The 15295-nt window shown below is 48.7% G+C and overlaps 1 protein-coding gene across 7 annotated transcripts in view; it reads left to right on the top strand.

The window, feature by feature from the left end:
* The window catches only part of SLTM (SAFB like transcription modulator), a 738342-nt gene that overhangs the window by 280349 nt on the left and 442698 nt on the right, over positions 1-15295 (top strand). For all 7 annotated transcript variants that reach the window (XM_044078891.1, XM_044078894.1, XM_044078888.1 and 4 more), the window contains one exon: positions 4091-4236. In XM_044078891.1, coding sequence (XP_043934826.1) covers positions 4091-4236 — 146 coding nt within the window. The remainder of the gene's footprint in view (positions 1-4090; positions 4237-15295) is intronic.

The following is a 15295-nucleotide window of genomic DNA, read 5'->3' as shown; positions in this document are numbered from 1 at the left end:
TAAAGATTTCTTACAAGTGCAGCCTCCAAGATTTAGTAGGCATTGGCTCTCTAAATTGTTCCTTTCCTGCCTCTTCCAGGCAGTTTCAGTTCAAAACCAGAACCAGCGGGACACCCAGGCTTCAGTCCCAGGGTACGCACAGGACTAAGCAGTTGGGGGGGGGGCTCCCACTTACAAATCGGGGAGTAGTAAGACCCCCCCCCCCTTCCATGGTAAGCTGTCTCAATGACTTAACTTTAAAACTTCCAAGGGCTTCTCTTAGGGGGAAAGATTGCTCTGCAAGTAAAAAACTATGAACTCATTACCCAGGACAATTGGGTTTTAAACAGTTTCTCAAGGTCACAGATTTCACTTCCACACGTTGCCAACCCCGGTTGGCCAGATCTACCCCCAAATCGGTGAGCAGAGGCTCAAAAGCAAGTACTCATCTCAAGATTAAAGGCTATTCAGACTGTACCAGAAGAGGAAAAGGGACAAAGTTTTTACTAGAGACTTTTCCTGGTATCCAAGACAACTCATGGCGTCTTATCCTGGACCTGTGTATCCTAAACACTTTTGGTGATTCCAAAATTCAAGATGCTAACTCTTCACCAGTTTCTTCCCATGATAGGCAAAGATGCCTAGTTGGCAACGCTGGATATAACGGAATCCTACCTGCACATCCCAATCAGGAAATCTTGCAGAAAATGCCTAGGCTTCAAAGCAGGCTGTATGCACCGTCAGTTTTCTACACTGTCCTTTGGCTTATCTACTGCGCCCAGGGTATTCGCAAAGTGCGTAGCTCCAGTCTTTGCATTTTGCAGGCAAAGAAATATTCAGATATACCCATACCTGGACGATTGTCTAATTCAGGCAGAAAGCCAGGACTTCTGAATCATCTGGTATTTGCACAAAAGGTAACTTGTATGGGGTACACCGTAAACGAAAAATCACATCTGGTACCCTGTCAAATTATATTCCTGGGAGCAAGCTTGAACACAATTTACCATATGGCTTTCCTCACGCCAGAGAAACAAGTTTGACAACCTACTTCAAACTATTTGCCACAAAACCCCAGCTATCTACAAGGAAAATACTGCAAGCCCTGGGGTTCATGGCTTCTTGCATTTTACTAATTCCATATGCAAGACTGCATATGAGGAAACTCCAATGGTATCTAAAAAGCCTATGGTGTCAAACATTCTAGGGATCTAGAAGCAGGGATTCCCATCATACCTTGCCTATGGTTAGAATTCCTTTGGTGGGCAGAAGCCTGCCACCAAAACAAGCGACCATCATTCACTCTACCCCTTGCCACCCACTGTCTCAGCAGAACAACCAGATTCTGCACACTCCACTCCAATCTTTGAATCTTGCAGCGTGGCTAGTCACCTAAATTCACCCTTGGCATCCCTCAGCAAACCTGTGATGGATGTCATTTTAGAGGCAAGAAGGCCTAGTACTAGAAAATCTTATGCTGACAAATGGAACTGATTCTGTGCCTGGAATCTGTTACAAGGAATAAGTACAGCAGTGCCCAGAATTCCTCAGATTTGAAAATACTTAACTGAGATGCTTCACAAGGGCCTGTCGTTTTCTTCCATAAAAATCCATGCCTCTGCCATTTCAGCTCATTACAACACAGAACCACCCCTCTTCTCTTAACCTCTGCTAAGGCAGTATCTCAGAGGGGTCAAAAACTTAAGATCACCCAGGAGAGCTCCATCCCCTGCCTGGGACCTCATTTTTATATTGGAAAAACTCACTCTCCCTCATTTCGAGCCAGCTGCTACTGCATACTTAAAATTTCTCTCCTGGAAAACAGCTTTCCTTTCAGCAGTCACTTCATATAGAAGGATTTCCGAATTACAGGCTCTTATGGCTGTGGAGCCTTTCATTATTTTTCGTGCGGACTGGGTGTTTCTCAGGACCAATCCATCATTCATGCCTAAGGTGGTATCCAGTGTGGCTCTTAATCAGACCATTCATTTGCCAACTTTTTCCCAATCTACAGAGCAAGGAAGACAACTTAGATTTTAAACGGGACCAAATCTCTAAGAAAATCTGAACTACTGGTGGCATTTGCTACAGGGGCAGAGGGAAAGGCCATTTCAAAGCAGACTATTTCCCAATGGATAAGCCATTGTATTCGTTTCTGCTATATGCACCATGGTAAAACTATCCCCCAGGGGATCGGATCTCATTCCACCAGGGCTGCATCTACTTCTACAGCCTTACTCACAGATGTTCCTACCAGACACATTCTAGAAGCTGCTACCTGAAGCTCAGTTCATACGTTCACCAAACATTACCATTTACCCTTCTGTAAATCCAGAGCTGGCTTTGCCACCGTCTGCAGGGCCTTATAGCTTGTCCTAATGCTGTTTAAATCCATCCTCCCAACCTTGGCTTTGGGAATCTACCCATATGTAATGGCTGCAACAGTGAAACAACGAAGAACATAGTACAGTTGTGTACACTTACCATAAATGTAGATGTTCGAGCGTATTCACCGTTGCAGTCCTGGTTACCCTCCCTCCAACCCCGTTTTTCTCATCTCTACTTTCCTTTACTATGCTTAAAAGCCTTTTTGCTGTATTTGCTTTTGTTTGGGGGTATGTTGTATTTGCTTTTGTTTGGGGGTATGTTTTTGTGTTTTTAATTAAATATTTGGCTCCCCTTTTGGGGGGCATTTGTCATCTTGGGCAAGAAAAACTGATGTAATGGCATCTGCTGCATGTTTTATACCCCTGACAACCTGACATCATGGAATATGGGACAGCAACCAACGCAGGACCCAAGACTTTTAGTCAGGCCGACTGAGGGCAACCTGCCAGCAAATTACCCAAATGTAATGACTGCAACAGTACATCTACATTTATGGTAAGTGTACACAACTGTACTTTCTAAGTCTTCATCTAGGATTTTAACTCTTAATTCTGAGTCATGAAATTTGTGTCCACGTCCACACCCCCAGTTGTAACGTGACATTTTCTTACCATGGGCGGCACAGTGGTGCAGCGGTTAATGCTGTCGCCTCACAGCAAGAGGTTCTCTGGTTCGATTCTCTGCCGGGGTGCCTTCTGTGCGGAGTTTGCATTTTCTCCCTGTGTTCGCGTGGGTTTCCTCCCAGGTACTCCGGTTTCCTCCCACATTCTAAAGACATGAATCTGGAGCATTTCTCCCCCGGGCCTCCGCTGAAAACAGGATCTATGGAACCTAGTCGGACTTTCCCGGTCAACAAATGTTAAATAAAATAAAATGTTGCCATATTTTGCTTCTAGCTTTGGTTTGGGATCTGTTATTTTCTTGGTAAGACTGATGGGATTTGCCATTTGTCATGACTTGATGACAACTGGGATTTCATACAAACGAGACTTGGGAATGATGGTTTGCCAGGAAGGTAGCCGAGTTGATGCGAAACATTTTCATAACTTTGAAGATAAGTAAATGTGGGGTATTGGGTGTTTTCAGTCTTAATGGGCAAATAAGGTGAACATAGTCAACTCTGTTTGCAGTAGAAATTGCTTTTTTGCTCCGCCTCTGATGTAGTGGAGATATGTCATTATTTAAGCTTTTTGTGATCCTGTGTCCCCAGATGTTTTCCTTTCTTTATTAGCTTCTCTGTGCATTCTAAGTATTGCACTCTTGCCCTTGTGATGACCCGAGTCTGGTGCTTTTTAAACTCATTTGCAAAGAACAGAACTGTTAATCGCAAAGATATTTGATAAGGTTATTTCCTCATTGTGAAGGAAATTTTGCAGTGCTTTTAATTGGCCAGCAGTCAGTGAGAGAGGTTTGAGTGTCTACAAGGCATTTCTTGCAAATGTAAAGTGTAGTTATATTTACTATCGTATTCCACATTGTGAAACTTGTGAGAGACTTGTAGTGGGAGAAAATCATCCTAGCTTGAATGTGAGGAGATTTTACAACATGAAGTTGCAAAAGATCCCTGACTGAGATACTAAGCACACATGTCCACTGCAGGGCTTTCTTATCCAGGGACTTGTAAAAGTAGCTGGAGCTTCTTGGTAAAAGGTGCAGAAGTAAGTTTGCATGTTACCAAATTTCCTGTCTACTTAACTTGGCACTGTTTCCCCCCCCCATCCAGGGCTGCTACTTCAGGGAAGAAAGACGAGAAAAAGACTGAGAAGAAGGAGAAAGATGGTGCAAAGAAGGATGCTAAAGATGAGAAGGCTGATGCAGCATCCACTGCTTCTGGGACAGAATCTAAAACTGAAGAGAAGAAACACTCTGGTATGTTTGTAGAGATGAGTTCTTTCTTTATTTCAGTCTGCTATTCTGTTTGCACTGTAATCGGATATAAAGGAAAATTTAACTGAGCAGAGCTACCATTTTAGCAGTTCTGCTTATTGGAACAAATTCAGTGAGTGTAGTGTTTTTTTTTTTTTTGCAAATGTTTCTGGCTTTCCAGCATCCAGTTTCATTCCTGTCCCCTGTATACTAGAATATCTGGCTTTGCAGATCATTTGGCAGTGTTTAGATCCCCTGTAAGATGACTCCTTAAAAGGCTTCCCTATTAAGATAGTCTAGCTTGTTTATTAAATGCTTTCACATTGGCAGTATCTGAACTGTTAGCATCCACTAAAATTTCAATCATCCCTCAACGTGTTTGAGTAGGTGGTGTCATGCTTTCCTAATCTGGAAGTCTGGTCTTCTATCTGCTTTGTCTGGAGTGCTTCTTTAAAGCCTTTCTGCAAAAGACTTGATTGTTTGCAGTTGCGAATAAATGTGTTGGTGTCTGCAGTATTTCCCATTTTTTTTCTAGATATAATGTTCTAGTACTTTCATAATGCAGATTTACGCCTAATGGAGTGGAACTCTAGATCTGATATTGTTAATCCTCGTTCATTCCTTACACATGGGTATCTCTTCTGACCTCGGAACTTAGCCGGCCATTTTACAAATTCGCGTCAGCTACAAACTCTCGAGCTAAACTCTTACCCATAATCCCCTCTCCGTTACCTCAGATTTCGTTTGTCGCATTGCCATTCAGTCGTGTCAAGCTGCTTCTCTCGAGCTAAGTATAGTTATTTGTTGTCCGAATAGTCATTTTATATAACTTTCTGTCAGAAAAGTTTCTATTTCGTTGTCTTACCCTATCGCATCTAGCGACCATAATTTCTTGAGTTTTTCTTCTCTTTTCTCTACACTTTTTACCGTAAGGTATTTCTCCCCTTGCCATCGTTGGGAATCTTCCCTTTTTCTTACCTTCAGGTATTCTTTTGTACCATTGCTGGTACCCTTTCCACTATCTCTTTTTTTTTAATCATGGCAGATAAGAAGGGTAGTCCGGGTTTTAAAAGGTGTTCTGATTGTGGGCACATATCTGATGCACACTCTTTGTGCGTTTGTTTGGGGGGCGTCCCATTATCTGTTGACCCGCCCTGTACTATCCGTGAATTTTTCTAACAGAACCTTGTTAGATAGGAAAAACAAGTTGTTGCTGAAGGGACTTCTTAAATCTCCCTTTTCAGAGGCTATTTCTGGGTCTGAGGCCTATACCCCTCCTAGAGCCCATAAGAAAATTTTGGATGTTCCTACTAAGGCCAAGTATTTGCGTTCGTCCCTGGCTGGGGACTCCCGCCAACCAAAACCTAAAAAGACTAAAGTTTCTGCTCCGGAGCTCACTCAGTCAGCCCTAGTGCTTTCGGTGCCTAGACTTTCGGCACAGAGGCCTTCGGCTCCATTAGTGATCTTGGCTCAGTCTTCTGCAGCCTTCACTATATCGGTACAGAGGGGCTCCTTGGTTCAGACTATTACTACTGTATCGGCACGGACTGCTCAGTCTGCACAGACCTTGACCACGTCGGCTCTTACTCAGAACCGACACCTCTATTGTTGGCTCCAATTTTGTTGGTTCCAGCTTCAGTACTGGCAACCACTTTGTTCACCGGTCCTTGTCAGTGCAGACCGTAACCTGTGCACCAATGAAATTGGTCCAGTCTCTCTTGGCACCGTTCTCTGTGTGGACTGTGAGGTGGGCACAGAGTTTGCCTCTTCTGTGGACAGGCCTGTTTCTCCCTCAGTCTCAGTGAGGTTTTGTCTTGTGTATAAAGTGCTCTTGGCCAGAGGTATTCCCCCCCCCCCCCCAGGACCTATTTTTCTTGGGAGGTGACCACCCATCTCCAAAGACCTTCTTATTCTCCTCCTTCATTGCCTTTGAAGTCCATGGATGTAGCGCAGTCTTCCCCCTCTGCGGTTCTTTTTATGGATTTCACCAAGGAACTGCAGTTGCCTTCGTGGCAGGAAGGTTTTGCTACGACCCAGGATGACAGTTGACGCGTGTACTTTGCTGCTCCACAGCCATCCGGGGAGTCTGCAGACTGAGCCACTTAGGGGAGGGGTGACCCCTGTCCTGGAAATTCACTCCTTCAGGTGGACCAGCCTTCCAACTGATGGGGGAAGGCTTTCACTGCTGGCGATACTGGACTGTGTATCCCCCCTCCCTCCTGGTACACTGGTTTCACAAGTTGCATCTAGCAGACACCAGATGCAAGGGCTTCGGGTCATATTCCCACAGGAAGCCCCTTTTCCGCTGTCTTCCCCAGCTTCTCCCGCTGAGGAAGTCCAACGGATTAGTTCGTGTAAGAGGAAGCACATGGACTCCACAGAGGCGTCCTTCACTGAAGACTGACTTTGAGGAGGAAGGATCCCCTCAGTCACCCTCTGAGGTATCCTTCAGTGATATCCTCAAAATCCTTAAACAGAGAGGTGACTGGCAGTCCTCTAATCAGACCTCTGAGGAGTCTGTTCTTGCAGGCTTTTCGTGCCGCCCCCTACTTCCTGGGTTACTCAAACTGCCGATGAACTTGTCCGGCTCATCGTGCAGCTTGCGTGGAAGGCTCCTGACACTGTCTAAGCTATTCCCCGGAAGCCAGATAAGATTTTTTCCCCTTCTGCTACGGATCCCCATTGGTCAAAAGGTCTTCCTGTGGATGCTTTGGTGGTGGCGGCCACAACAAAAGATCTGGCAGAAGAAAGCCAGACTGTCCATCCGCCTAACAGATTCCCGGGCCCTGGACATGATAGGGAAGCACACCTTTGCATCAGTGACCTTTTACTATCAGTCCCTGAATTATATGGCACACTTTACCAGGCTTCAAAGGGATCTGATTTCCTAGCTCTCTGAAACCTTGGCTGGTGCCATGTCTGAGGTCTGTGACAGTGGCCTCTCAGCTGGCCACCATTGAGTTTATATCTAGCTCCTCTATGGGATTGATATCTCATGCATCGGAAGGAACAGCTAGAGCGGCGGTTCAGCTGTCGTCTTAAGACGACACGCCTGGATGCGCTTGTGCAATTTCGTGGACCCCTTTAAAGCTTCCTTAATGCTCCCATAGAGGCCTCTTCGTTGCTTGGACCCAAAGTTAAAAGCACACTGGCCAGATGTGAACAGGACGGTAAGACCCTTTCTGCTGTAGGTGTTTGTTATTCATCCCCTCAGTGTGCTTTCTCCCGAATCCGAAAGAGTGGGAAGATATGGTTCAAGAAATCTCAGGGTCATTCCTGTGACACACAGGCCGAGTTCTCCCCTAGAGGCAGAGGGAGAAACTCGCAGGGAAGAGTCTCCTTTCACGGCAGAGGGGTTTTGTGTAACCCGGGTTCCAGGGACTCCTGGCCGATCCCATCAGCGCTCCTGATGAGCGGTCCAACTCCTTTCCTGTGGAGGTGGTTGGGGTTAGTTTGTCCTTGTACCCTTCTGCCTGGCTAACCATCACCACCGATTCTTGGGTACAAAGGATTATAACCAGAGGTTCTCGTATCCTTCGGGAATGTTTTTTGAAGGGACAGGACAAATATTGAAATTCCACCCAGTCAAAGGGAAGAAGGATCACTAGAGATATAAAAGCTGCTAAGAAAGTCATCCAAGTAATCCCTCCAGACCAGACAGGATCTGGATTCTACCAAAGACTATTTTTGGTGCCAAAGAAAACCAGGGACTGGAGACAAGTTTTGGATCTGTGTATTGAACAAGTTTGAGAGAGTACAAAAATTCCGGATAGTCACAATGCAGTCTATCCTCCTTTTGGAAACGCGATTGGATGTGCTCAATAGATTTTCAAGATGCGTACTACCACAAAAGTGGACAGGCTATCAAGATTTCTGCACTTCCGTGCGGGAGTCAGTCGATACCAGTTCAGAGTACTGCCATTTGGGCTCTCTACAGCCCCCAGAGTGTTCAGAGTGCATGGCAGTCGTCCCAGCTCACGTGTGACTTCAAGGATTCCAGGTGTTTCCATACCTAGACTGACTCATTTCCGCCCCCACCAGGCATCTACTGGAAGAAGCCGTGGCATACTCTCTCCTTGCTGCCCAAAGGCTAGGCATAACCATAAACTGGCAAAAATCCAATCTCACCCCATCTCAGTCGACAGAATTCATAGGGGTCATCTTGGACACAAAGAACTGCAGAGCTGCTATTCCAGAGCACAGAGTTTTAAGGATAAAGCAACAACTGATTCCAGTCCTTTCAATGGAGAAATCCACAGCTCACTCTGGCCTACAGCTGTTGGGTTCCATGGCAGCCTCCATCACCATTGTCCCCCTGGCCAGGTTTCATATGAGGCTTCTGCAATGGCTACTGCTCACCCAGTGGTATCCTTTTCAACATCCTCTTTCAGCCAAGATTCAAGTAACCCACAGGTGCTAACAGGATTTAAATTGGTGGATGACGGTCTGTCACAATAGTCTCGCCCCTTCTCCCCCCAACAACCCAAGGCCACAGTGACCACTGACACCTCCCTGATGGGGTGGGGGCTATGTCCGGGACAGTCCAAGGCACTTGGTCCGAACTGGAGGCCCATCTGCATATAAATGTTCTAGAGCTGATGGTGGTGCTTCTGGAGTTGCAAGCATCCCATCCCCTGCTGCCATCTGGGACTATTGCGATTCAATCAGACAACATGGCGGTGGTCTGATACATCAAGCAAGGTGGAGCCAAATATTTACCCCTTTTGTCGAGAGGCCATAAGGATATGGCAATGGGTGATGGCTACAGACAGTGTTCTTCTAGCAACGCACATTCCCAGGAGTTCCAACGTGATAGACTGAGCAGATGCATTCTACAACCTCACGAGTGGTCCCTGAATCCCTTGATAGCGGCGACGATCTTCCACCGCTGGGGCTGTCCTTGCGACCTTTTTGCATCCCTGACCAACTACTTCGCCCTGATTCCCCGTCCGGGACAGTCACCCAGAACACTGTAGTCCACGATTGGCCCTCAGGTCTTTACGCATTTCAACATTTCCCCTCATTCCCCAGTTTATGCAGAAAGCCAGTCGGCTGAAGAGCAAGGTGATCCTCATAGCACCATATTGGCCTCGACCAATGTGGTTCCCCTTCCTTTGGCCTCACCTGCTAGATCAACCATGGATTCTCCATCCAACCCCAGAGTTGACCTCACATCCATAGAACCCGATTCATCCCAACTTGAACAGCCTGAAGCTCACAACTTGGCTACTCCAATTCGCTTGATTGCCAGGCAGAATAATCTTTCTTTACCAGTACGTGACATCCTTATTGCATCTCATAAGTGTTCCACTAGAATTACTTATCTAAGCAAGTGGAAAAGATTTGCCTGTTGGCTGAAAGATAAACAAGTAGATCCCTTCTCAGCACCAGTGTCTATAATACTAGACTATCTGGCCAACCTTTTTCAATCTGGTCTTTCGGCCTCCACCATGAGTTCATTTGGCTGCAATTTCTAATTTCCATGAGGGTATCCAAGAATCTGAAGTAGGAGATTCATTTGTCTGCAACCTGTGGGTTATGGATCCGATATCGGATCCGAACAGGCATGGTTTTCCAGCTATGGATCCGAGCTCTCAGCTCCTCCCCTCACCCATAATGCCCTGCTCTCCCTATATGACCTCAGATCTAGTTTGCCGCGCTGGTGACCAGATTGGTTTCTGAGAGCTCTACAGCTAAGTGTTATTTCTGCTAATTTTAGTGTTAAATTTAAGGTTTTTCAATCAGTTTTGTGTGAAAGTTTTAGGTTTCCCTTATTATAGCTGAAAGTTGTTTAGTTTTGTTAACTTTTATAACTTAAGTTTCCCTCCCCCCAAAAAAAAAAAAAACTAGTTCCCTTAGGATGTCTGAACCACCTAAGGCTGTTTTTTCGAAGTGCTCAGAGTGTGGCCATAAGCTTTCCCCTGCTGATGGCCACACTCGGTGCGTTCGATGCCTTGGGGTTGAACACCTCACTTCTGGATGTTCCATTTGTGCAGGGTTCAACCCCAGGGCATTGAAGGAGCGGAGGTCGAAGCTGGTCCTGGCGGGACTTTTGCCCCCGGACTCTGCTCCGGCTACCGCTCCTTCGGGGGGTACCGTGTCTAAGGTTCCCTCCTCTCTGGCCCCCCCCCCCCTCCACCTGGGACTCAACCTCCCTCTAGTGGTTTGGAGGAGAGGGAAGCTAGAAAGGACCGGAGGTAGAAGCACCATAAGTGGCGGGCCGAGACCTCTGTTTCGGCCCCGCCTGCCAAGCGGGCTTCTCCTCCAGCCTCCTTGTCTGTTGGTTCTCCCCCTCCTCGGCTCTGGTCTCCTGTGTGCTTTTCACCGGGACCTGAAGAGGAGGAGACCCGATCTCCGTCGAGGCTATCGAGGAGGCACTCAAGGCCTACCTCGGTAGCCTCGTCGAGATCTACGTACAGTTTATCTGATGCTGATCTGGACCGGATGATGATGTTCATCCAGGCCCAGATGCAGATGGGAGTGCTCTTGCCCTCTGGGGAGCTCGACCTTTCTTTAAACCTATAGCTCCTTCTCTGACCCGCTACCCGGGTTCGGAGCAGTTGGAGCCGAGCAGCTTCGGAGCCGGGGGTGGGTCGGCGCTGATAGTACTGGGTACTTCGGATCCAACCCTGCCCTCGAGTGCTTCGGATCTGACCTCTCTGAGCCTGGGTCCGAGCTTTGGATCCGGGGGGATCAGTGCTCCTTCGGCGCCGTCCGTGTCGGAGCGCACTGTCCCCTCGGATCAGAGTGCTTCGGCGCCGGCTCCGATCCACTCTTCGGATCCTAGGGGGAGCCGATTATCGGATCCTTTGGTCGAGGTCGGCTCCCCCTCTACTTTTGATGTAGTGGAGAGGGCCCTGTTGAGGGTTTCCGGACCCCCGGCACTTGCTTCGGCTCCGTCCTGCGCTCCATCTGCACTGGGCCAGGCTTCCACCATCCGGCCACTGGGACAGCCCGCTCCTTTGCCCCAAGTTGTTCCTTTGGAACATGTTACAGCTTGCGAGGAGTCTTCTGACAGCCCCCCCGGAGGATGCCCCTCGCAAGCATACGTGCAAAAGGAGGCATATAGACTCCCCCGAGTCTCTCACTGAAGACACTGATTTGGAGGAAGGGGAAGGCTCCCCAAGATCACCCCCCGAGGAAGTCTCCTTCGGAGACATCATGGAAATGCTTCGCATAGGGGGGGGGGGTCTGCCTTCAAGTCTTCCTCGGACGAGTCAGTGTTCTTGGAGGCATTTGAAGCGGATGATGTTCTACCTCTTGGGTGTCCCCTCCTGCCGACCCCCTGGTGGACCTGATTACCACCAGGGCGTGGAAGGAACCAGACACAGTGGAGCCAATTCCAAAAAGGCCTGACCGTATACTCAGTCCCCCGGCTGACCGTGCCCACTGGAGTAAGGGGCCTCCGGTAGATGCCATGTTGACGGCGGCAGCCACCAAGAGGGAACTTGCTCAGGTGAGCCCCTCAGTCCACCCCCCCGAGCAAGGAGTCTCGGATGATGGACAGCTTGGGGAAGCGGATGTTTATTTCGACCTTTTCAGTGAGGGCGCTGAACTACCTGGCACATGTGATTAGGATGCAGCGTGATCTTATCTAGGAATACGCTGCATCCCCCCAGAGTCCATGTCGGAGGAGGACAAATTGTTGCACTCCACCCGTATGGCCACTCTCAGGTCCGTGACTAATACCTCTATGCGGTTACTGTCCCATGCTACGGAAGGTGCCGCTAGAGCAGGCCTAGTTACTAGAAGTCAGGCCTGGCTCCGTCATTGCGATTTCACGGAGCCCTTCAAGGAGTAATTTGCGAACGCTCCCTTCGATGGTTCTGCCCTCTTTGGCAAAACTGTTCGTGATACTTTGACCCAGAGCGAAAAGGACTGGAAGACGCTGTCTGCCGTCGGAATCCGCTTCTCTGTGCCCCAGAAGCCCTATTCTAGGAACCAAAAGGGCCAGAAGAAGTGGTTCCGGAAGTCGCAGCATTCCCAACCCGCTCCGGACAACCAGTCCTTCTGTGGCAGAGGAGGACAGGGAGGACGCCGCCCCAGGGGCAGAGGGGCTCCCAGGAACTTCGGGTCCAGAGAACCCTTCTCTGAACGGCCCGCGCAGCAGCCCTGAAGGGTTGCCCGGCTGCTCTACTCTGGAGGCAGTCGGGGGACGTTTTTCAGAGCACCTAGCGGCATGGGAGTCCACAGACCGCTGGGTCCTCCGCATCATATCCAGAGGATACCGCATCCCATTTCATCACATGCCAAAATTGAAGTCCCTCCCCGACGTTCCACCCGGTCAGTGGGAGGCCGCTTTGGCAGAAATTGGCCATCTGCTAAAGAAAAGAGCCATCCAGCCCGTCCCCCCAGACCAGATCGGATCAGGGTTCTACTCCAGGTTCTTTTTAGTGCCAAAAAAGACGGGGGATCTAAGACCAATATTAGACCTTTCACTCTTGAACCTGGCAGTTCCCAAGGGGAAGTTCCGAATGGTTACATTAGTCTATTCTCCCCCTTCTGGGAGAAAATCACTGGATGTGCTCTATAGACCTAAAGGATGCATACTACCATATACTAATGGACAGGCGCTCCAGGAGGTTTCTCCGCTTCCGGCTGGGAGCCAGTCACTACCAATTCTGGGTCCTTCCCTTTGGTCTCACCACAGCCCCCAGGGTGTTCACCAAGGTATTAGCAGTGGTAGCGGCCCACCTGAGGCTTCAGGGGGTGCAGGTCTTCCCTTACCTGGACGACTGGCTTCTCACCGCCCCAACAAGGTATCTACTGTTATTGGCACGAGATTCCTTTCTCCATCTAGCTCCCCGTCTGGGCATCACAATAAATACAGAAAAATCCAACCTAGCCCCTACACAGTTCATTGATTTTATAGGTGCCAGGTTAGACACGAGACGGTTAAGAGCCTTCCTCACTGCGGACAGAATTCAGAATCTGCAGCTCCAGGTGCGGGCCATTCTACACTCCAGCTCAGTTCCGGCGGAGTTGGTCCTGAGGGCTCTAGGGTCCATGGCGGCAGCGATAGCTTCTTCCTCTCGCCAGGTTCAATATGCGCGTCCTTCAATGGACACTCCTAGTTCAGTGGTCTTATCTTGCTCTTCCTATGCATCATCCCATTGCGATCAGCAAGGCTTGCAAGCGGTCCCTCCTGTGGTGGCTCCACTCTCCAGATCTCCACGGAGGCCGCCCCTTTCGTGCTTCTCCCCCTCTCGCCTCGGTGACCATGGACGCCTCCCGCCTCGGGTGGGGGGGGGGGGCATTTTGCAGGCTGGACGGTCCAAGGCACGTGGAACGATTCAGAGACCTTACTGCATATCAACGTTCTAGAGATGAGAGCAGTGCTCTTAGCGTTGCAAGCACTACAGGCCTTTCTTCCCTTGGGAACTATTGGATTCAGTCGGACAACATGTCTGTCGTCTGGTATATCAACAAACTGGGAGGAACCAGGTCTTACCCTCTTTGTCGAGAAGCCATGAGAGTGTGGGAATGGGCAATCTCCACCAACCGCTTTCTCATCGCAACGCATATTCCGGGTCGGTCCAACATCCTTGCGGACAAACTCAGTCGCACCATTCTCTCCCCTTACGAGTGGTCTCTCAATCCTCAGGTAGCGAAACGCATCTTCGCACGGTGGGGAACTCCTTGTTGCGATCTTTTTGCGTCTCCCTCAAACACCAAGTGCGACGTTTTTCGCTCTAATACCTCCTCCCGGAGATACCCCAAGAGATGCTCTGGTGCATGCTTGGCCCCCCGGTCTTCATGCTTACCCCCCTTTGCCTCTGATGCTCCAAGTTCTTCAGAAAGCCTCTCAGTTGGGGTGCAGAATGATTCTCATTGCCCCATTCTGGCCTCAACAGATCTGGTTCCCTTTCCTAAGGTCTCACTCGGTGAATCCTCCTTGGATTCTAGATCCCATTCCGGATCTGATCTCTCACCCATCTCATCTATTAACCCCGAATCTGGACAACCTGAAGCTGACTGCTTGGCTGCTCCAGTTCCACTCCTGATCAGGACTCCCGGTATTTCGTCTCCAGTTAAGGCCATCCTGGTGGCGGCTCATAAACCATCTACCAGGAAAGTTTACCGCAGTAAGTGGAAACTATTCTCCATTTGGGCGGAGCGGCAAGGTCTAGACCCCTTCACAGTTCCCCTTCCTCTGGTGCTTGACTTTCTAACCACTCTTTTTAATGATGGTGCCAGCAGTTCCACGGTCAAAGTGCAACTTGCGGCAATTTCTCACTATCATATTGGTCAAGACTCCAGTCCACTGATGTCTGCCAAATTGTGTAAGATTTTCCTAAAAGGTACCTTTCTCCTCAGGCAAGTGGTTCCTCCTTGGGACCTTTCTTTGGTCCTTCAGGCCTTGACCGCTCCCCCCTTCGAACCTGCGGCTACGGTAGATCTGAAATTTTTATCTTTCAAGACTGCCTTTTTAGTAGCCATTACCTCGGCCAAGAGTTTCAGAACTTCAAGCCTTATCCGTCAAGCCTCCTTACTTGGTCTTTCATCCGGACTGTGTATACCTCAGGACCAACCCGTCCTTTCTTCCTAAGGTAGCTTCTGAAGCAAATATTAATCAATCCATTAACCTCCCTGTTTTCTTTCCTAAATATCAAAAAGGTGAATACAGGCTACATTCCTTAGATGTTCACAGGCAACTTAGATTTTATCTGAACAGGACAGCTGGTCATAGGCAATCCGACCAGTTGTTTATTTCCTTTGCTAAATTCAATTTGGGTAAACCAATTTCCAAAGTCTCCTTATCACGCTGGATTTCGCAGTGCATCTTATTGGCTTATCAAGCTTCTGGAAGGCCCGCACCGGAGGGAGTATATGCCCATTCAACCCGGTCAGTTTCTACTTCAGCGGCCTTTAAAGCTAGGATTCCTCTGGATGATATTTGTTCAGCAGCCACTTGGGCTTCATCTCATACCTTTATCTCCCACTACAAGTTGGATATTACATCTAGAGGTAGAGCATCCTTTGGCTCCACGGTGCTCCGGAATATCCTTCCATGATGGCCGCCCAAGATTCAGGTAGCTGGGGACTCTGTCCCACAGGTTGC

This window comes from Protopterus annectens, chromosome 7.part1 (assembly GCF_019279795.1).
Source record: "Protopterus annectens isolate FY-2018-M chromosome 7.part1, PAN1.0, whole genome shotgun sequence".
NCBI lineage: Eukaryota > Metazoa > Chordata > Ceratodontiformes > Protopteridae > Protopterus > Protopterus annectens.
The sequence above is the reverse complement of the archived record's forward strand: the minus strand, read 5'-3'. Positions and strand labels throughout refer to the sequence as shown.